Consider the following 21,573-nt stretch of genomic DNA (forward strand, 5'->3'; position numbering starts at 1 on the left):
CTAGATTTCACCAAGTAAAAGTCTAATATCCTTTTCTGAATTAGTGATCAGATGCAGTATTGGCAGATTTGTTTTAATTAAAGCATGATGGTGAAGTATGTGTTGATTCAATAGTTTTATAGACGCACATTGTGGGAAACCGGCTTTTGCAGGTTTATCCCTTCTTTTTGTCCCATTTTTACTATTAGGTACTGGTGTAATGGCTCTGAAGAACGAGTTACTTACCTTCGGTAACGACTTTTCTGGTGGATACATTAGCTACCTGTGGATTCCTCACCTAATGAATACTCCCATTGCGCCAGCATCGACGGAAATCTTCTTACTAGCTTCTGCACGTCGACGAGGACGTCACATTTGCCCATGCAACGCCGTCTGACGTCATACAGGCAATAAGAGGTCCTCGCCGAGGTGCCGACATCAGTACCAACATTTTTTACGTGCCTGAGAACAATAATCCAATGAGATGTAAGACAAAAGCAATATTTCATGACATTGTAAACAACACATCATTGCGAGAAGATGGACTTCTAATTTAATAATTTCATAAATAAATATATACACTAAATATAAATATATATATATATGTAGATATATACACATGCACATATATACATAATCTATACAAGTCCTCAAAACCAAGAGGAGCACACTCAAGAATTACTTGGTTAGACCAAAAAGGCAACGGGGAGGCTGGTGGGACCGTGAGGAATCCACAGGTAGCTAATGTATCCACCAGAAAAGTTGTTACCGAAGGTAAGTAACTCGTTCTTCTGATGGATACAACTACTTGTGGATTCCTCACCTAATGAATAGAGTCCCAAAGCAGTACCGCGCCCGGTGGAGGGTGCCTGAATGGTCAAACCAAGAAATCCTGCAGCACTGACCGTGCAAAATGGCCGTCCCTTCTGGCCTCAGAGTCCAAACAGTAATGTTTTGCAAAAGTGTGAAGGGACGACCAAGTTGTGGCCTTGCAGATGTCGACCACAGGAACACCTCTGGCCAAGGCCGAAGTGGCCGACTTAGCTCTGGTGGAATGAGCTCTAATACCATCAGGAGGATCCTTCTTTGCTAAAGAGTAACACATTTTAATGCAAAGAACAACCCACCTGGAGAGTGTTCTCTTGTGGACTGCCTTTCCTCTCCTCTTGCCCACGTATCCGATGAAAAGCTGATCCTCCAGCCTGAAATCCTTCGTCCTGTCTATGTAAAAGCTTAACGCCCTCTTTAGGTCCAAGCGGTGTAGACTCTCTTCTTCCTTTGAAGGATGAGGCGGAGGATAGAACGTGGACAGAGTGATTGTCTGGGCCAAATGAAAGGGTGAAACAACCTTCGGAAGGAAAGCAGCCTTGGTCCTCAACACCACCTTATCCCCGTAAAAAGTTGTATAAGGGGGTTTTACTGACAAAGCCTACAACTCACTCACTCTCCTTGCAGATGTTATAGCAACCAGGAAGACTGTTTTAAGAACTAACAACCTTAAGGGGCAAGAATGCATAGGCTCAAAAGGGGACCCCATAAGGAAAGTTAGGACCAAGGACAAATCCCATTGAGGCATAACAAAAGGATTTGGAGGAAATTTATTCATAAGGCCCTTTAAGAATCTAAACACTATAGGAGATTTAAATAACGAAGGCTGGTCTGGAAGACAAATGAAGGCTGACAGGTCAGACAAGTAACCCTTAACAGTAGCTACTGCACAACCCCTTTGTGCGAGAGACAAAGCAAAAGATAAAACATCTGATAAATGAGCACGTAAGGGATCAATCTGTCTCTCTCCACACCACACCACACCACAAATTTAGACCACCTATTAGCGTAGATAGATTTAGAGGAGTGTCGCCTGGCCGCTAAGATAACATCCACCACATCAGGCGGGAGAGAAAAGGAACTCAGGTTGCCCCGCTCAATCTCCAGGCCTGAAGGTGCAGACTCTGGAGGTTGGGGTGTAAAACCTGCCCCTGCGACTGCGAGAGGAGGTCTGCCCTGAGAGGGAGACGGAGCGGAGGGCACAGTGAGAGTTGAAGAAGATCTGAATACCACACCCTTCTTGGCCAATCCGGAACTATTAAGATGACTTGGGCCCGGTCTTGGCGAATCTTCCTCAATACTCGAGGAATCAAGGGTATGGGGGGAAACGCATAAAGCAACTGGTCGCACCAGGTTCTCTGAAACGCATCCCCCAATGGTCCCTGCACCGGATACCGGAGGCTGCAGAATAACGGGCAGTGCGAGTTCTCCCGGGTGGCAAACAGATCTATCCGAGGAAACCCCCACATCTGGAAGATTAAACGGACTTGATCTGGATGGAGACGCCACTCGTGGTCGGCCGAGAAATAGCGACTGAGACTGTCCGCACGTTCATTCAAGACTCCGGCCAGATGATTTGCTACCAAGCAAATCTGATGGTCCTTTGCCCAGGACCATAGCCGAAGAGCTTCTATGCAGAGAAGGTACGACCCCACTCCTCCCTGTTTGTTTATATACCAAATCGCGGTAGTATTGTCCGTCAGGACCTGAACCGACTGACCGCGAAGGGATGGGAGGAAGGCCTTGAGAGCCAGACGTACAGCCCGTAACTCTAACAGATTGATATGAAACATCTGTTCCTCTGGAGACCAAAGCCCTTTGATCTCCAGGTCCCCCAGATGAGCTCCCCACCCTAGAGTGGAAGCATCCGTTATGACCGTGGTCACTGGTGGAGGCTGCGTGAACGGCCTTCCCCTGGAAAGATTGTCGTCCGCAATCCACCACTTCAAATCCGTGGCAGCATCTCTGGAGATCTTGACAGAACCTTTGAGATCTCCTTTGTGTTGAGACCACTGCCTTCGGAGGCACCACTGAAGAGCCCTCATGTACCAGCGAGCATGCGTGACCGACAGTATGCAGGAGGCAAACAGACCGAGCAGACGTGGGACCTTGAGGACTGGAATGACCGCTCCACTTCGAAACATTGGAACCAACACCTGAATGTCTTGCATCCGCTGAGGCGGAGGAAAGGCTCGATTCAATGTTGTATCCAGTACTGCCCCTATGAACAGGAGGCGCTGAGAGGGCTCTAGGTGAGATTTGGGCACGTTCACCGAAAAGCCCAGGTCGAACAACAACTGGGTTGTCGACTGCAGATGATGCAACACAAGCTCCGGGGACTTGGCTTTGATCAACCAGTCGTCCAGGTAAGGAAATACTGCTATCCCCTTCCTTCTGAGCTCTGCCGCAACCACCAACATCACCTTCGTGAAGACTCGAGGTGCTGAAGTAAGACCAAACGGGAGGACTGCAAACTGATAGTGCTGCGACCCCACCACAAACCGGAGATACTTTCTGTGCGACTTGAGTATCGGGACATGAAAATAAGCATCCTGCAAGTCGACAGACACCATCCAATCTCCATTGTTCAACGCCAAAAGCACCTGAGCTAGGGTCAGCATCTTGAACTTTTCCTGTTTGAGGAACCAATTCAAGATCCTTAGGTCCAGGATTGGTCTCAACCGACCATCCTTCTTGGGAATCAGGAAGTACCTCGAATAACAACCTTGACCCCTTTCCTGCTCTGGAACCAACTCCACCGCGCCCTTTAAAAGGAGGATTTGAACCTCCTGTTCTAACAACAGGAGGTGTTCTTCTGAACAATAAGATGGGCGGGGCGGGATGGGGGGCGGAAACTCGCGAAAGGGAAGGGTGTAGCCTTTTTCCACAATGCTGGTAACCCAGGCGTCTGATGTAATGACCTTCCATTTGTGAAGAAAATACCCTCCAGAGGAAGAGGACGAGGCAGAGTGCTGCTGAGAGGCTCCCCTGGTACGAACCCTACCCCTCCCTCTAAAGGATCTATAGGAGAGAGAAGAGGTAGGCTGTTGAAATTTCCCCCGAAAGGAGGAGGAGGATGAGCCACGACCAAATCCTCGAAACCTCCTAAAAAATCTGGAGGAGGCAGAAGAAGTGGTTTGCAGTCCTAACGACTTGGCCGTGGCCCTGCTCTCCTTAAACCTCTCCAAAGCCGAATCTGCCTTGGCACCAAAGAGCTTGTCCCCATCAAAAAGGAGGTCCAACAGGGTCGACTGCACATCCGAAGAGAATCCTGAGTTGCGAAGCCAAGCCTGTCTTCTCGCAACCACAGCCGTGCCCATCGCTCTGGCCACTGAGTCAGTTGTATCCAACCCAGATTGGATAACCTGGGTTGCAGCAGCTTGAGCATCTGACACGAGATTCAACAGCCCTTGAGGAACCTCTGTATGCGTAGATGTTATCTCGTCCATCAGAGCATAAATGTACCTCCCTAAAATACACGTAGCATTGGTGGACTTTAACGCCATGCTACATGACGAGAACACTTTCTTGTTTTGCGCATCCATCTTTTTGGAGTCCCTGTCCGCCGGCACTGATGGAAAAGATCCAGGCGCAGATCTTGTCGAACAGGAAGCCTGGACCACCAAGCTTTCAGGTGTAGGGTGTCTGGAAAGAAAGCCAGGGTCAGTTGGTGCAGTCCGATACCTCCTGGCCACACATCTATTGACAGCCGAGGAAGATACCGGCTTCTTCCAGACCTCCAACACAGGTTCCAGCAGCGCCTCATTAAATGGTAAAAGAGGTTCTGCTGAAGTAGAGGCCGGATGTAAAACCTCAGTCATCAGATTTTGCTTCGCCTCAGTTACCGGCAAAGGCAGTTCCAGGAAGTTAGCTGCCTTCTTTATCACATTATGAAAAGTAGCCGCCTCTTCAGTATACTCCCCTGGAGATGACAAGTCCCACTCAGGGTAAGTATCAAGGCCACTAGCGGTGTCCAGCCCATGAAGACCCTCGCCAGAGTCCTCAATTTCTCCTTCCTCCAGGACCTGCTGATACTCTTGTTCTTCCAAGAGACGGAGAGCCCGTCTCCTCGAATGCAGCCTCTCCTCAATCCTCGGCGTCGACATGGCGTCAGCAGATGTCGAGGAACGACGCCGATCACCGGATCGGTCCGACGCCGGGTCAACAGGCGCCACAGGTAGCTTCGGCGCCGAACCAGGAGTCGGATGAAGAGAAGACTGCCTCGGAGTCGCAGAAGGCCCAGACGGCGTCACTGGCCGAAACACCGAAGTCGATGGAGCCGAAACCTCCGGAGCCAAAGTCGCTGGAGCCACTGGAGCCGACCCCGGCGCCGAGCCCACGTTCCCCAGGGGGAGAAAGGGCATGAAGGGTGCTGGTTGCAGCGGAGCCGGAGCACCCAAGCTGAAAGCCAAAGGACCCGAAGGCCCAGCCGGTGTACCACCTGGAGCCATCTGCTGAAAGATGGAAAACATCGCATTTAAAAATGCTGTATTATCGGCTCCAGGGGGCGGAAAAGCCGGATACTGGGGTGCCTGAATCGAAGGCGACCCCAACGCCAGCCTCGACGTCTGCAACGTCGGTGAGAACATTTGAGGCTGTGGCACCTCAAATACTGAAGGCGGCTGGCCCGAAGACCCGGGCGAAGTCGGCGAGGCTGGAGAAGGCAACGGCGTAGATGGATGAGGAGTGACTGTGGGGCTGACCTCCCAAGTCTTCCGACGCCGAGTCGACGGTGACCTCGACCTAGACGTCTCCTTACTCGACCGGCGCCGGGAGTCTCGATGACGTCGATGAGACTTCGGCGAGGATGATTTTCTATGGTGCCTCTTCTCTTTTCTCTTTGACTTCGCCATAAAAAGTTTGGCCTCTCGCTCCTTCAGGGCTTTTGGATTCATGTGTTGACATGAATCACACCTGGCCACATCATGGTCGGAACGCAAACACCACAAACAGTCCGAATGTGGGTCAGTAACCGACATTTTGCGCCCACATTCTCGACAGGGCTTAAAACCAGACTTCCTCTGAGACATAGTAACCTCAGAGAAAAAACGCACAGGCAAAAAACCCACTGTAACTGTCGAACAGTAACAGTAGCTCCCTCGAAGATAACCGTTTCGAATGGCACGGAGAAAAGGGAACTGACGTCGGCACGTCGGCGAGGACCTCTTATTGCCTGTATGACGTCAGACGGCGTCGCGTGGGCAAATGTGACGTCCTCGTCGACGTGCAGAAGCTAGTAAGAAGATTTCCGTCGATGCTGGCGCAATGGGAGTATTCATTAGGTGAGGAATCCACAGGTAGTTGTATCCATCAGAAGTGCCCTTGCCATTATAAACAGGACTCAGTGCATGTGCTCAGACCCTTAAAATGATATACGTTTAATAGTAAGTTAAATTGTTTCCCATTGTATTATATGTAAGTCACCAGTAAAGTAGGCCTAACGAGCCCCAAGGTATGAGTGCTGTGTGTTAAAAAGTGGAACTTATACTTTTATGTGTTCAAGCAGTAAAAGTTCTAACTTGTAGTTTTTACTGTGAAAAGGCTAGTTGCCATATTGGCAAGGACAGAGTTAAAGGCTGACATTTCAGTCCTGCTAATGCCTGAATGGGACTACTAAAGTTGTTACTGCAAGGTATCAAAAGAATCAGTGGATTAAGTCCTATTTAATGGCTAAATCAAATTGAACGTGACTAGTGGACAAATTGCAACTTTAGAAGTTGCCACTTTAGTTGCCCAAAGTTTACAGTGTCTGTTTTGTGTTATACACGGTGTCTGTCCGCAGAGATCTTTTTGCCTTCCTGGGGAGATGTGCTAACGATTCCAAGGACAGGAGATGATAGGAGCCTGCACAGGAGAGAGTGTCACCTTCATCCTGCCGGACGCCACATGGGTGTTAGCCCAAAAGGCGAGCTTCAAAGTAGAAGCCGCCTTTAAAGGGCAAATGGGGAACACTTGGGAGAGGGGCTACTCCATTGTCTAGGGAGACAGGCTGGCACCAGGGACAGAGATGGGGACACCCTGTTGCCAAAACCGTTTTTTCAGGGTCTTGTAGCCCCCTGGGTAGCCACACTTCTAGGCTGGGCTAGGGAGCACTGGATGTCGAGAAAGGGGGTCTGTCATGTTGGAAGTGGGTAGAATTGTGCATCTTGTAATAGCCATATGCCGCCCTTCGCAGGAAGTGGTCATCAGGAATGAGGGAACCTGTTTATCTATTGACTACCAACCACATGCTGCCCTAAGGGCGTTTTCTGAGCATAAATAGGACATCCCTGTCACCCAGATATTAGATCTCAACTGGACTGGAAGAAGGACTGAAGGACTGCTCTGCTGCATGGAGAAACTGACAAAGAAAGGCTGCTCTGGCGCGGACTGCACCTGTTGAACCTGGTGGAGAACAAAGAAGAGGATCTGTGCCTCAAAAAGACTCCAAGGGTCAGTTGGTTGACCTCCAGTTCACAGCACAAGGCCACAGGTGCCTGCAGGGGCAAGCTGGTAGCCAAGCATCTTCAGACTGCTGCCAACTGCCAACATGTAGAACTGGAGACAAAGGCCCAACGCTCAAATTTGCATTCCAGTTAGGTGAGCCTGGAAGAGTCGTTGGAATGCAGCTTGGTCGCCCAGAAGCCAAGTTATCACCCAGGAGTGGATTTGGCTGTGACCGCGATACCGGGAGACTGGTAACCCAGTGGAGATTTGACTTCTACCACGACCAAGGGGACTTCGAGGGACGTCGATCATGTGATCCACACTGACTCACCCCTTTCATGGACTGAGGAGTAGTAGCAGGAAGACCCCGTTGACCGTTCTGCATCCACAGCATCCTTGCTCATCTTCAGTATACTTCATCCCTTACATCAGAACAACTTCCATAGGAATCCATTGCAAAGAGGATAAAGTGCCTGGAACTACCTTGAGGCTGCTTCATCTGTGGAGGTAAATGTTTAATTGTTTCTGAGGACCTTGCTGGTCCCCCTGAATGGCTACGTACTGGGGTTGGTTGCCTAGATTGACTTTAAGTGACAGCAAAACCACTAGCCCAACCTTTTTATGAAATCGTTTCTAAGTGCCAAATTCATTCAATATGTCAATGCTTGTTCGTGGTTGAGTGAAATGCATTGATTTACTATACCCTGTAAATTCTATATTGCCGGAACCCTCCAGTGATCCTTTTTCGTTGCGGTGACTAAAAATACATAACATAAATATAAGTCTATTCTTACAATTTGGTGTTGATTTCTTGAGTGTCTTGTTGATTTCTTCTTCAATTGTTTTGGTGCTGTTTAAATGCTCTACACCTGTTCCTTTGTGTAAGCCTTGCTGCTCAGAGCCACAGCTAGCCAGGATTGAGCTGAAAGTTTGACAAACGGAACCTAGTGGTCCTAAAGGGGCTGGTGAGTGTATTACATGGTAAGGCTGCTCAACCACACCATATAATGTACCATATTTACTCACATGCATTACTTTTTACAGCAAAGAACTACTCTCTTGTTTTACAGAACTCTTGTGAACAGCTGGTCCCTCAGTTGAATCTGTCTTTTGTGTGTTAGCAAAATCTCTGACTACACAGAACAACTCCAGATGTGTGCTGGAGGATTGCTTGATGTTGTACCTCAGAAAACATGCTTTAGGAGTAAACGTACTTTATCGTGGTTTGGCAGGTATTTAAAAAGAGTGAGAACTCCATAGCAATAGTCGTTTGTGTTTTTTGTGCCTAAGTTAAACCAGTCAATAGCGCTACAAAAAACACGACCTGTTTTCTTATTAATATGATATGAACTAAACAAAAACTACTAAGATTGGTAAAAAAAGATTTCAGTGAAAAACTGGGCTTGCCAGACCCGAGGAGAGGCATAAAGCTTTTCTTTCAGTGAGGGCCCCTTAGACATCCAGTCTGGGCCATACATTATTTGGATAATAATGACTGGACTTTGGAATAGTATCAGGTGCGTCATTTGCTCAACTTATACCAATTCTGAGAACACTATGATCAGTCCCAGACATAGGCTTAATTGTTAAATCGTAAACCACTTCATCAGTATATAAACATGATGTATTATATGGAAAACTGAATGAGTTACAACTTTCTGGAATGAACCAAAGTCTTAAATGTGTGGCTAATATTTTATCGTTAACTTCATTTGGCTTATCTTCATGGGGATGAACGTCTCTTAAAAGAATTGCTTGGTTGCATTGATTAAACATGCGCCTACTAATTCACTACTTTGTCAATAAACTTTTTATTGTTTTTATTGTTTCTGCTGAATGATACTAAGCAATGACAATAGTTGCTTGAGTAGTAGAGAAGTGACACCAGCATGTTTTGTTTTATGGTAGAATATTATCATTTTCTAACAACTGTGTGGCCAAAACATTTACTCAAAAGATCATAGCTATCTTTCCTCTCCTGCTGCTTTTACAGTCATATTGTATGAATTTGTAATCTTAAGGCACAGCAGTTTCTAGATCTTGCCTTGAATAAGAGCTTAGGTCTTGATTACAGCTGTCATATATATGGCGATAATATTTATTGGACCAGGGTTTGGCATTTACTGGTTTGATACATACCACCTAATGTAAATTCCTCTGCCAAAATGGAGAATTACAGGCAGATTTTGCAGCTTACTACACGAAATTCCGTATGTACCTGCAATTACTGGGCATTTTTTCCAATAGATTTCAGCAGATTTGACCCACCAAAACTGACCAGGGGAAAAATGTGGGGTCCAGTTTTTAATGCTCAGAAGCTTAGAAAAACGAGTTCAGAATCTTACACTGCCCAGAGAACAAAAACTTTCGTAAAACTATACTACAGCACCTATAACACAACCTGCTTCCTTACTAGTCTGACAATGAGGAAAAACACAGTCTGACTGGCTTTGCCTTAAGAAGCTAAAAAGACCATTACGGTTCTGGGAGCTCCCAGTCCCATGATGCACTGTGTTGGCACTATGCCTCAACAAAATCAGTTCTTTTGGAGGATATAATGAGTTGATTTATAGAACAGAATGTTTTCCTTTATTGGAAAAGGTCTTGACTTGAACTACACATTGTTTTGTTAGTCAACTGATAACATAATAACAAGAGACATTCCAATAAGAAAGAGTGATTGTTTTGAAGTAGCTAAACCTATATGCATTGTGTCTTAGTTTACAAAGAATTTTTTGAATTTGTTAACTGATTTGACATAGCCAAATAATAATATAACACCCTCCTCACATCTAGTGAATGTAAGGAATGATCAGCTGGAGTAGCTGGACTGCAAAAAGTGAAAGAGCGATGCATTGATTAATGTAAAATTCTTAAACCACTTTAGAAAGAAAGGATGGATAGGTTTTCTTACCTAATCTGCTCACATGGAAGACATGAAAGAGCCAGCAACTCACTAACTCTACATCTTAAAGTGGTAGCAAATAAAGGCTGTCTTCGTCCATACATGGGGTAGTGAAACCTTGTGACTAGGTTTAAATGGAGGACTGACAAACTTTGAAGGTACTAAACTGAGCTTTCAATAAGGTGAAGGTTTTCTCACAGGAGAAAATACTTTGTTTAATCCTTCCAGGAATGCATTGATTAGGATCCTTTCTTAAAGCCACGATCACACCAACTTGGACTTTGATCGAAGAGAATTGTCCCTTAGCCTAAGCATTATGTAGCATGTAGGGAAGGTTTGCTTCCTCTAAAGAAGATGTAGAATTATGACATTGTTGCTGGAAATATAATCAAACCCATTTCCATTTAAAGGAATAGAGTGCTTGTTGGAGGTCTGCCATTTTTCTCTTGCAACACGTTTGTGCATTTTGAAGCAAGTTCAAGCAACTATACTTTCTGAATTCATGAGTCATGCTGCCAAATTCAAGGATGTCAGATTTGGGTAGAACAGTTGGCCTTGCGATAAAGAGAGAATGTTCAACTGAATGATAAACTTTTGCATGGTTTTATCAACGTTTGCAGAAGATCTGGAAACCACCGTTGCTGGGAAACTAAGGAGCACAATGGTTATTATTTCTTGAGATCTCAAAAGCTTTAATAGAACTGAAGTAATTAGCTGGGTAGGTGGAAACGCATACAGTAAAGTCTGTGACCATTTCATCCTAAGGTCTGGTTCCATCTACTGAATGCAAAGTCTAGCCCTTTGGCATTCTGAGATGTTGTAAAGAGATATTTTTGGATGACACCATTTTGTGAAAAAGTCTTAAAGAAAGCAGTTGTCCACAAGCCATCTCCTGTTTTCCTGATAAAATCTGCTCAGTAAATTCCTCGTTTGCTTTGTTTTCCTGGCAGTTGGACTGCTTTGAATATCACACCTCTGGCCAGAGACCATGTCCAAATCTTATGATTTCTATTGACAGAGGCCTTTGTCTGGTACCTCCCTGTTTGTTCTGTCTGAACTAAGATGTTGTTCATTGCCACACTTTGAGAGAGAGGTGCTAGGAACCCACGGCACATGGACTGCTTTGAGTTGCAAGAAATTGATGTGAGAAAGATTCTCCTTCTTTGACCATATCACATGGTTTATAGACGGGCTCCCCAGCTAGAGTGAGATGCATCTGTGACAACTGTCAGAAATGGAGACTTTTGAAAGAATGAGCCTTCCTATGGAAATTTCTTCTACTGCATCACAATATAGGCAATTCTTTCACTGCTATTGCTATTTGTCTTCGCAAATGTTCTCACTTGGATCCTTTCATCTAGACATTTCTGTAAAGGCTTTACTGCAGTCTTGCATTACAACACTGGCAATGCAAGAGCCCACAGGAACCAATTGGGAGTTCATTTTTCGAGCTATAAAATTCAGACTTGTAATGAGGAGTTAACAAGTTGGTCAAATGGTAGATACTCTTGCTTCTGAATGAAACACTTTTCTTTGTGTTGTGTCTGAAGTTACTCCTAAAGTAAAACATGTCCTGGAGATGTGACAGATTTCTGAAGATGTATCATCTTTCATATGCGAACCATCCAAATATGGGTAGATAAAAACTTTTTATGCCAGTGGTAGGATGCAACTTGTGCCAAGCGCTTGTTGAATGTCCAAGGTGAGGATTTCAGGCTGAAAGAAAGTATAGCAAACTGGCAGCATGAGTGATCTACTATGAATCATTAAAATGTTTATATGCATTTTTTTTGTTACTAGAATATGAAAGTAGGTTTTCTACAGATCTACAAATCCAGTATCAATAACTGTGAAAAGGAATGTTTTAATTAATGTAAGCACTAACATTAAAAATCTTTCTTTTATGATCCACTCTTCTGAATCAGGAAATATTGTGAGTGAATGTGTTTCTCCACGTCGTTGCTGTTCAATTCAAGTTCAAAGATACATTTCAGTACGGAGGCAGGAACTGGCAAAGCAGTGATGATATTGTCTGTCAACACCAACACTTGCATGCCTTGCACTCAAAGGAAGTTAGCTGCCAGTGGCAATTTGATTACAAAGAACTAAATTGAATCTATTTTCATCTGTGCGTGGTTATCGAAGTAAAATTCACCAAAGAATAAAATCACTCATATCAGGTTTGTATTATGTGTCCATCACACCAAATTTCAGACAAGCAATTAACTTATGTCATTAGGACAATCAACCTTCCCTGGTTCTGTGACGACTGATTCACTTACCAATGACTAGTTAAGTAACCCCATCCTCGGTCTGACATATACACACATTGAGAGAGAGAGGGGTCAAGGACACGTGCACATCCTCCCTAAAAATACATATCACACCAAAAGCACTAAATCCCAATGCAATCTCCCATAGGAACTTTAAACATGCTACATCCAAAAAGGCTGAACGGATTTACATCAAATTTTGGCAGAAAGCTAGATCTTAACCTAGTAGCAGAGCTATAAAGGACGCAGACAAGGCTTTCAGCAAACACCTAAAACAGGCAGTGTGCAAGTGTTTGACTACCTAGAAAGTTAAAGGGATGCTCCTGGAATACCATGTTCTCTGGTTATATGTAAATATATTTGAACCAGAAGTTATTAACTTACTGTCCATTCCCTCCTCTCTTTTTTTCAGCTCCTTGTACTTTTGATTCTTCTCGCCTGCAAAAAAGATATTACACCAATTAATACAAAGAAATGGCACATGCGCCACAGTGAAAGCGTCCAATCAATTGGAACTGTAGAAGTAACTCTGCAAGAGCAAATACTAGAAGCAAATATTGTGCATGTACACAAGCTAACTGTGCACTACACTTAACATGTAATGCATTAACCTAAGCTTAGTTTCTTTGTCCTGTGGACCCTGCGGACAATAAGGCTGCTACATACTCTATTCCACACTATTAATATATTGTTGGTACTCTCAGAAGTAGGAATGGATATCAGTTTGCATGTACACAAAAGATAACGTTATTTTCATGCTGCCCACTCTTGTTAATAGCTTCTCAGCCTTAGTACTGGATATTAAGTCACGTAAACAAAGGACAAAGTTATCTTTATGCTGACCACCCTTCCTTCGTGTGTCATATTCAGCAGACTATTCACAATGCCCTTGCTAGTTTCCATCTTGGAACAAGAGTTGAGCGTTTGCTGTTGGCTGATGGCTCAAGATCAGCAGGAGAGTTTGATAAAGGCAGAGAACCTCTGAATTAAGAATAGTCAAGGGCCAAAGGGTGCATTTTCAGAGATAAATTAGGGGGAACGTTGAAGACCTTTGATAGCCTGCATTAAAATGATTTGATTTTAACTAGAAAACAACTGTCAGCATCGCAATCATTTCATTTCAGAGTAGTATTGAAGTTTGGCAAAACTGAGAAAGGGAAACAGCCTCCAGGCCATGACAGCTGAAGGGTTTTAGGAATGAAGTCTATGCTGGGAAAACAATCATAAAAATTCAGCCCTGAAACCATGGAACTGCACAACAGGCAGAGATATTAACACTGCAGCATCCTGTAATTCACAACTAGCATCATTAACTAAAGAAATAGGCCCCACCCATGAAGAAGCTAGGGCTAATCGTACTGACGTTGATGAAGGAGGCTGGCCCTCTATGTAGTGTGCAAAAAGAAGCACACTGTGTAGAGGGTCCAGACAAGCACACATTGGTTTACAGAGGTAAAAAACTAGACAATCTAATACTTTAATCTGTTTGGTAGCTTGGTCGAGCAGTTAGGCTAATCTTAGAGAAGTGCAAAGCATTTGTTGTACTCACAGTATCAATAAAGCAAGACACACACTCAAAATAATATCTCAAGACCGATTTACAAAAATACTTCAGATTTTTATAATATTTTTAAGACCAAGATCACCAAAATCGGTTAGGTACTTTTTATATTATGAATTTTCAAAGTTTAGAAAATGTCTCAGTTCTGTGAGTAATTACGCACCATAGGGAAAAATGGAGAAATGATTTTAAAACGCATATAAAATCAGGCAATGCGTTAAGCAATGTCTCCTTTGGCAGGTATGTTGAGGTCATCAGTGGGCCCTGTGGGCCTGCTGGAGAAGTTCAGGCGGGTCCCGATTCCGGTGGGAGCAGCTGTAGAAAGTCGTTGGAGCTGGTGCAAGAGTACCGCAGGGGACCACTTGGAAAAGCACTGCACAGGTGGACTTCAAGGTGAGTACAGTGGGTCCCCTTGGAGTGTCACGGTTGCAATGGGTGGGGGACCATTAGGGCCCAGTTGGATCTTTGGTGCAGGGCACTGTGGGACCGGGTGCAGAACGAATCAGTGAACCAGGAGCTGTGCGCAAAGGTGCCTTTGGAAGCAGGAGGTAGGTCGTGTTGAGAGTCGCTTGCAGGTCAGCATCAGTACTCTCGGAGGAGGTCCTGGTGTTTTCTGAAGTCCATCGACTGGGGCTTCCTCCTCATCTTTTTCAGTTTGGTGGGGACTGTCCTTCTGGGTGTCTGACGTGTAGTGACCATCTTCTGGGGCTATTGCACGGTTTGGCCACTGGAAGGCGCAGTGCCACCAAACATGCAGGGTTTGTCCTCACGGTCCGTCAGGTTTGGTCTGGCTGCTGCATATGGTTCCCTGGTCAGCAGCCGGTCGGTAAAGTGGACTTCACTAGTCTTCTGGTCTTTGTTGCAGGGGAGTGATGCCTTCACTCTGGAGGGAGATCTTTAGCAAATTTCAGAAGTGTGGAGGTCCTCTGGGGGTTTGTAGAGTCCGTCCAATGTCCAAGCAACCCCTCCGCTGCGCTTGTCGAGTCCTGGGTGCAGCAGGCAAGGTGTGGCATCTTTTTCTTTGTGCAGTAGGACTTCAGTTCTCGAGGCTTGGGTCTTCTTTGTTGCTGGTCTTCTTTTTGTCCTTGGAATCTGATTCTCTGGACTAGGGGTGACAACTAAATACTGTATTTGGTGGGCGTTTAGGGGAGTATCTAGTTGTGACCAATGGCTCATCTACCTTAGGGTGGCTACTCCCACTAAGTGACCATTTCCTGTGTGAAGAGGTCACTTTCCTACACCTGACTGTCTATTTTCCTTCCATGCAAGATGGAGGAAAATAGAATGGAGGGGTCAACTCGCATGCAACACCTTAGGGGTGGTGCAAGCTGGGGATGACCACTCTTTCTGTCCTTTGTGAGCTTTTCCCACCATTGCTCCCGCCAAAAGTGAAGGGTTGCAATGGGGGCGGCCATCTGCTGCTAGCAGCAGGCTTGGGGGTCGAGTTTCAAGGGCGGTAAGAAGCTCTCTAGCAGGGCAGTGCACATTCCTGAGTGGAGGTGTGATATCACCTCTGCCCAGGAAGGACTTTGTTCGGGACCCAGAGAGCAGGATCTCTCACCCCAGAGTTCTAGAATCTTGTCTGGTGGTGGCAGGCTGTTAGTGACCCGCCAGCAACCATATAAGGGTAGTTAGATTTTGAGGGGGCACCTCTATGGTGACCCCTGGGTACATTTTGGAATAACTCCAGCATTAGATGTATTATTTGGAGCTGTTTGATATCTAACAACCCAGGGTTCAGAGTGGCCATCATGTAGCTGTGAAACTCGTACTGACCAGTGTCCAGCACTTGTATTAAAATAGCTGTTCGGTTCACTTACTATGTCCAAGCATTGGCAAGGACGCAGTAGGGGGATACTGCTCATGCATCAATGCCCACACATACAGTATAGTGTACCCTTCCTTAGGAATGGACTGCCTGCCAGAGGGGTGACCTACCCAAATTGCATGCAGTGTGTAGTGGACAGGGCGCACAGACTGTGTGCCATGTTGGGTTTACCATTTTAGGATTGCACCAGGACAGTTAGCCTGCAATGGCAGTGCTGGGTAGATCTGGATGCATGGCCCTTGAGGGTGGCACAATCTCTGCTGCTGCCCTCAGGGGCCTACCCTTAGTACCCCATGCCCTGGGTACCTAAGTACAATTTACTAGGGACTTATAGCGCATTGTGTCAATGCATCACAACAGTTTTGGGAAAGAGATCTGGCCCAGGGAACCTGGTCGGCAGAGGCCCTGGGCACTAAGAACTTTGAGACTACATCAAATACAAGGCAAAAAGTGGGGGACTAACCATGACGAAAGAGACCTTTTCTCACCATTGGGTGGAACCTTCTGCAATCAGGACCTTTGCAATCCCAGAGGAACCCATTTGGCAGCCATGCTACCAAAAACGGTGACTGTTCTGACAGTATTTTCTTATATTCCATCCATTAAAACAGGGGATGTGGGTGGCGTCTCCAAGATGGCACCTGGGTGGTAGTTGACCCTCGAGCTCTGCCGTCGGCTTTTCAATGGCAACGGAGATCGGGCCCACACATGCCAGTTACTGGTGGCGCAGCTCTCAGACCAATGCAGAAAGGAGGGGGCACAGTTGCACGCCAGAGAACAAGCCGCACAAACTCTGGCAAAGGCTTAGACAACACGCTCCATGGCCTGACTGACTCTAAAATGACGGCTGCCCAAAGCTGAACTGTGGAGAGGCCTAGTGGTCATGCAGTGTGCCGTGCACTAGGGCCCATGGTGCCGTAGGCCTTTGCACTCGCAAGGATAGGAGCCCTTCTTCAGAGCACTGACCCCGCCTGATGAACACAACTGCTGTGCGACGACGGGACCCCGTTGTGAAGCCCCTGGAACAGCGGATAGCCTGCAGCACTGAAGCGGCTTGCACTGGACCTACTGATGGGGCGCAGCGTGGTCTTGGCAGCAACGAGTAGTGAGGCACCGCCTGGTTGGGCAGCCCCCTGAGGACAGTTAGGGGCGGAAGCAGCCTTGCAGCGGCCGGGCAGTCTAGGACACAACTTACTCTTCATTCAGCGGTGGACTTGCAGCAGGTGTAGGTAACACTGCCGCCCCTAACCCAGCAATGTCCATCATGGGTCCACACTGATATAGACATGGAAGATGGCACCGTGGGGGGGTACAAATAACGCTGAACACTTGGAGAGGGGTATTGCCTGTTTGCGAGACACGCCATTTGGCACCGCCATGACCAGTGCCCTAGGCGCATGCACAACTGGACAGATTTTTAATGTCACCGAAGAACAGCTCAATGGTTGGCTTTAGAATGGCCCCTTTAATTCAACACTTTCAGGTCCCAACAGGTAGGTATTGTGGCCAGTGGACACAAATGGTTGTCATGCATGTTTCGTTAACTCCACACTGGGTTTTAGAGCGAGCCGAGCTGACCCTTGTTACATCACCACACAACACTCTGGTATTGTAACAACATACAGCGTGGGCAGACCTTGTCAACAATGGTTACAATCTTCCACATTAACAGCTATAAAATAAAACCTTAGTCTCCTTTCAGAAGATGTAGACTTACAAGACTGCTTGCTAGGCCCTAGTAAACCAAACTCAATACGATTCTTATATTGTATTGTATTGTATTGTAATCATATTTATATATCGCTTACTACCACTGACGAGGCGTCGAAGCGCTTTTCGATGAGTAGCACGCTACTCCGGAACCCAACAAGAATTAGTGATGGATTAGTTTCGTTTAATAATGAGTACAGTTTTAGTATTATTATGAGTTAATTTGAGCCGCGGATATGAGAGTTTGTTAGTTAGATTGACTGGAGTAATGGAGGGGTGGAGGAGGAAAGAAATCCAGAAGTGTTAATTGGGAATATATCCTTCATTTACTCAACCCAAAGGCTTGGGATGGGTAAAGGGGGGCGGAGGGGGAAGAGTATGTGGAAGGGTTAGGGAGAGCAAAGTAGCAGGGTGAGATGAATGCAGGAGAATTTAGTAGGGTTGTGTGGGAGGTCACAGAGGTAGAGTGAGGTTTGGTGAGTTAGATGTGGAGGTGGAGGGAAGAGCTTAGGCAGAGATATTTAGGAAATGAAAGTGGTAGAAGGGATTTGGGATGAGTCAGAGGGAGAATGGAGGATAGTTTGATATAGACATGACATAAGAGTGATGAGTAGATAAGTGTGATAAGATGAGAGCAGGAATTCATAGATATCTAGTATAACAACCCAAAAACCAGGAGCCATGCAATGATCCACGAACATGCCAAGCACAGAAACAACATATACACATACATATATATATATATGCATATATATATACACATACATATATATACATACACACACACACACACACACACATGAATACACACACATATGCACATACAATACATAATTAGAATCATGGGTAAAAAATACATAGTCAGACAGGTTTAAAGAGTGTGTGTGTATTTTATTGTTATGACAGTAGCAATACATATTTTCCTAAGAAACTATAAATAAATAGAAATATACATATAATCTGAAAAAAATATTTATCCAAATAGGCATATGCAGTTCATAGTTGTTTGAAAAAGGTGGTTATGAAGGAAAGAGCCAACTCTTGAGTAGTTTTCTGAAGACAAGAAAGTTATCTGTGGCTCTTATAGTTGGGGGTAATGAATTCCATAGTTTGGCTGCTTGGACGGAGAAGGATGTACCACCTATAGTCTTTTTCTTGTATGGTGGTGTTCTAAGGCGGGGTGCCAGTCTTGAGCGGAGGGTTCTTTGTTGGATGTATTTGGTAATTTCCTTTCTGATAAAAAGCGGTCCTGTTCCATGTATAGCTTTGTGGGTGATATAAAGCAGCTTGAAAGTTGTCGTCTCCGTCTTCATATGCAATATGTAATGAAATATGGAAGCTTTCTAAAAACGAAGCTGCAATCGGGAAACAACAGATAATGGCTAAGAAAGAAGCTGGTTACATCATGCTGAACATTGAAAAGCTAGAAAAGTTGCCTTTTACTGTGGTCAAAATTCCATCGTCCGTGTGCCTAATTCATTGAGTGAGTAATATGCCCATTTCAGCATTTCAATTCAGTTTGTGTTTAAAACATGTTCCTGTAGGCAGATTCGAACGGCTAGGAGACAGTTACATCCATGAGGCATGGAAGCTACCCTTTGATTGCAAATGTTTCAATGGCATGAAAGAAGTCTTTTTTAGCAGTGGCGAATACAAGACTTCTGTAAGCCATTCTCTGATTTGTAAACAGATGTCCTTGCACGGAGCGTGCTATACTTCTGTTGCAAATATGGCATGTTATCTGAAGGGTACTCCTGTGCTTTTGATTCGCCCGGTGTTTCAGTTGATTTTGAATGAGAGTTACTTAATGCTGAGCGATCAAGGCTGCTGTGGTATGAAACTGGGCCTTCCTTATGTGATTTTGGTCTCTAAAATTGTGACTTGTAATGGCAACGTACTTTTCCCCCCAACGCATGAAATAAAAGTAGCAGACATATTACTTCTTATTGCTACTTATAATGTAAATTTTGACAAGCTGAGCAGACTGAAAGCTCTTTTGTTCCAAAAACATAAGGCTCTCACATCAGCCTGTGAAGTGTATGACATCCAAGTAGCATGGTCGTCCGCAGAGATACAGCCTCTTTTAAATACTAACTTTCCAAAACATTTGGGTGAATTAATAAGTTGCATCTTTAATGCTTTAACACTTGGATTGTACACTTTTTTACCGCTGTTGGTTCTCGATTTGTCAGCACTTTCCAGACCGACTTTGGAATTATACTTTCAGCCATTCATTCACTCTTTTTGAGTGTTTTTATGGGATTCTGAATCACTTTGGCATTAGTTGGCTGTATCCTGCTGCCCCATCTCAACAACAAGAAATGATGGAGCTCCCACTAGACAACCTGTGTCGTGATCGCATGATGCAGTACTTTGGAGCATCAACCTTGGAATAACTAGTCACTGTAATTTCAACTGGTCCTTAATTGTGTGCAGCTTGTCTTTTGCTGCTTATGGTGCCCCTCTGCCCATAGAGGTGAGCTAGAACAGCCACGTTTATGACACACTTAAGCCACAAATTAACTCTAACAATTGCTCAAGGGTATGCTACAAGCAGCTTTACAGTATTGCTTTGACTTGGAGTTTTGCCAATTCAGTTTTAGCCCTTCTAATTTGGAGCAAGCTGAGCTCATTTCATGAGGTATAATGGCACACTACAAACACTGATTATATCATCATCTTACTATAGCAGTTACAAGTATTCATCAGGAGCCTGGATGCTGCGCTTTTCCATTTTTAGATCTAACACACCATCATACAACTCTTTCTGGGAATATGACCAGGCATTCTTACCTCTGAATTGAGCTAAAATAGTAAATGAATAAGAAAAAATAGGTTATCATAATGAAAAAAAACAGTGTAGCCTTGGGGTAAAAAGCAGACCACAACAGTGGACCAAACATGATTACAAGAGGGCTACCATCGTATGGACCTGCTTATGATTGAGTAGAATTTTACATATCAGACGACTACATTCCAGGGTACTGACATACAACAGTATTTAAAATATAATACTTTCAAACAATTACAATGAAGGAGGAATTAATACAACTACCAAGACAACAAAGTATGTAAGCATCCCTTTACTATAGTGCTGGCCAAATCAAATTAGAACATTTTTATTGTGTGTAATATCAGAGATACATTGTGGATAAAGCACGCTTTTTTGTTTGCTTTTCCATTTCCTATTCAAAACGGAAACTACAGAACTGATTTTTAGCAATCAAGCTTGAATCTATCACTAATTAATCATATTGTACAAATAATACTAAAACTAATAGCTGATGCTAGGCTATGCTATTGAGCCACACAACATATTTTTCTTACCTTCTACATGAGTCCAATGAAAATTATCAGAAAAAAAGAAAACACTTAAAATGCAATCATTTTTTTCTCACAAAGCAGAAAAGTAAGGAGTGAAAGGTGACAAATATACTTATTTGCTGTTTATTCAATTTTTGCAGCCTAGTTGGACCCAAATCAAGAGAAAGTGACAGAAGGGATAGATACTGCGGTTAGGAAACTGGGAGAGATGTAAAATGTAAAAATATTATTAATATAAACGAAATAGAGAGTCACAAATAATGACACAGATTTGGGCCCAACAAATCATACATAAAAGTGAGGACACTCGGTGGCAGATCTTGCAATCCTTCCATATACATATATTTATTCAGTGAAAATAAAAAAGTAAAGTGATGTTAAATTTATGTTTCAGCTCAGAAATTAAACCAGTGCCAGGCCTTTTTTTGCCTATTTGGGGCAGTTCGCGCTTAGGCCCTCATAACTTTTTGTCCACATAAGCTAACCAAGCCAAATTTGCGTCCTTTTTTCCAACATCCTAGGGATTCTAGAGATACCCAGACTTTGTGGGTTCCCCTGAAGCTGGCCAAGAAATTAGCCAAAATACAGTGAAAATTTCGTTTTTTTCAAAAAAATGGGAAAAGGTGGCTGCAGAAAAAGGCTTGTGGTTTTTCCCCTGAAAATGGCATCAACAAAGGGTTTGCGGTGCTAAACTCAGCAGCTTCCCAGCTTTCAGGAACAGGCAGACTTGAATCAGAAA

The 21,573-nt window shown here is 44.6% G+C and overlaps 1 protein-coding gene across 2 annotated transcripts in view; it reads right to left on the reverse strand.

The window, feature by feature from the left end:
- The window catches only part of IFT74 (intraflagellar transport 74), a 464,653-nt gene that overhangs the window by 133,863 nt on the left and 309,217 nt on the right, over window positions 1-21,573 (reverse strand). For both annotated transcript variants that reach the window (XM_069240788.1, XM_069240779.1), the window contains exon 14: window positions 12,796-12,849. In XM_069240788.1, the coding sequence (XP_069096889.1) occupies window positions 12,796-12,849 (54 nt within the window). The remainder of the gene's footprint in view (window positions 1-12,795; window positions 12,850-21,573) is intronic.

Source organism: Pleurodeles waltl, chromosome 1_2, assembly GCF_031143425.1.
Source record: "Pleurodeles waltl isolate 20211129_DDA chromosome 1_2, aPleWal1.hap1.20221129, whole genome shotgun sequence".
NCBI classification, from domain to species: Eukaryota; Metazoa; Chordata; class Amphibia; order Caudata; family Salamandridae; genus Pleurodeles; species Pleurodeles waltl.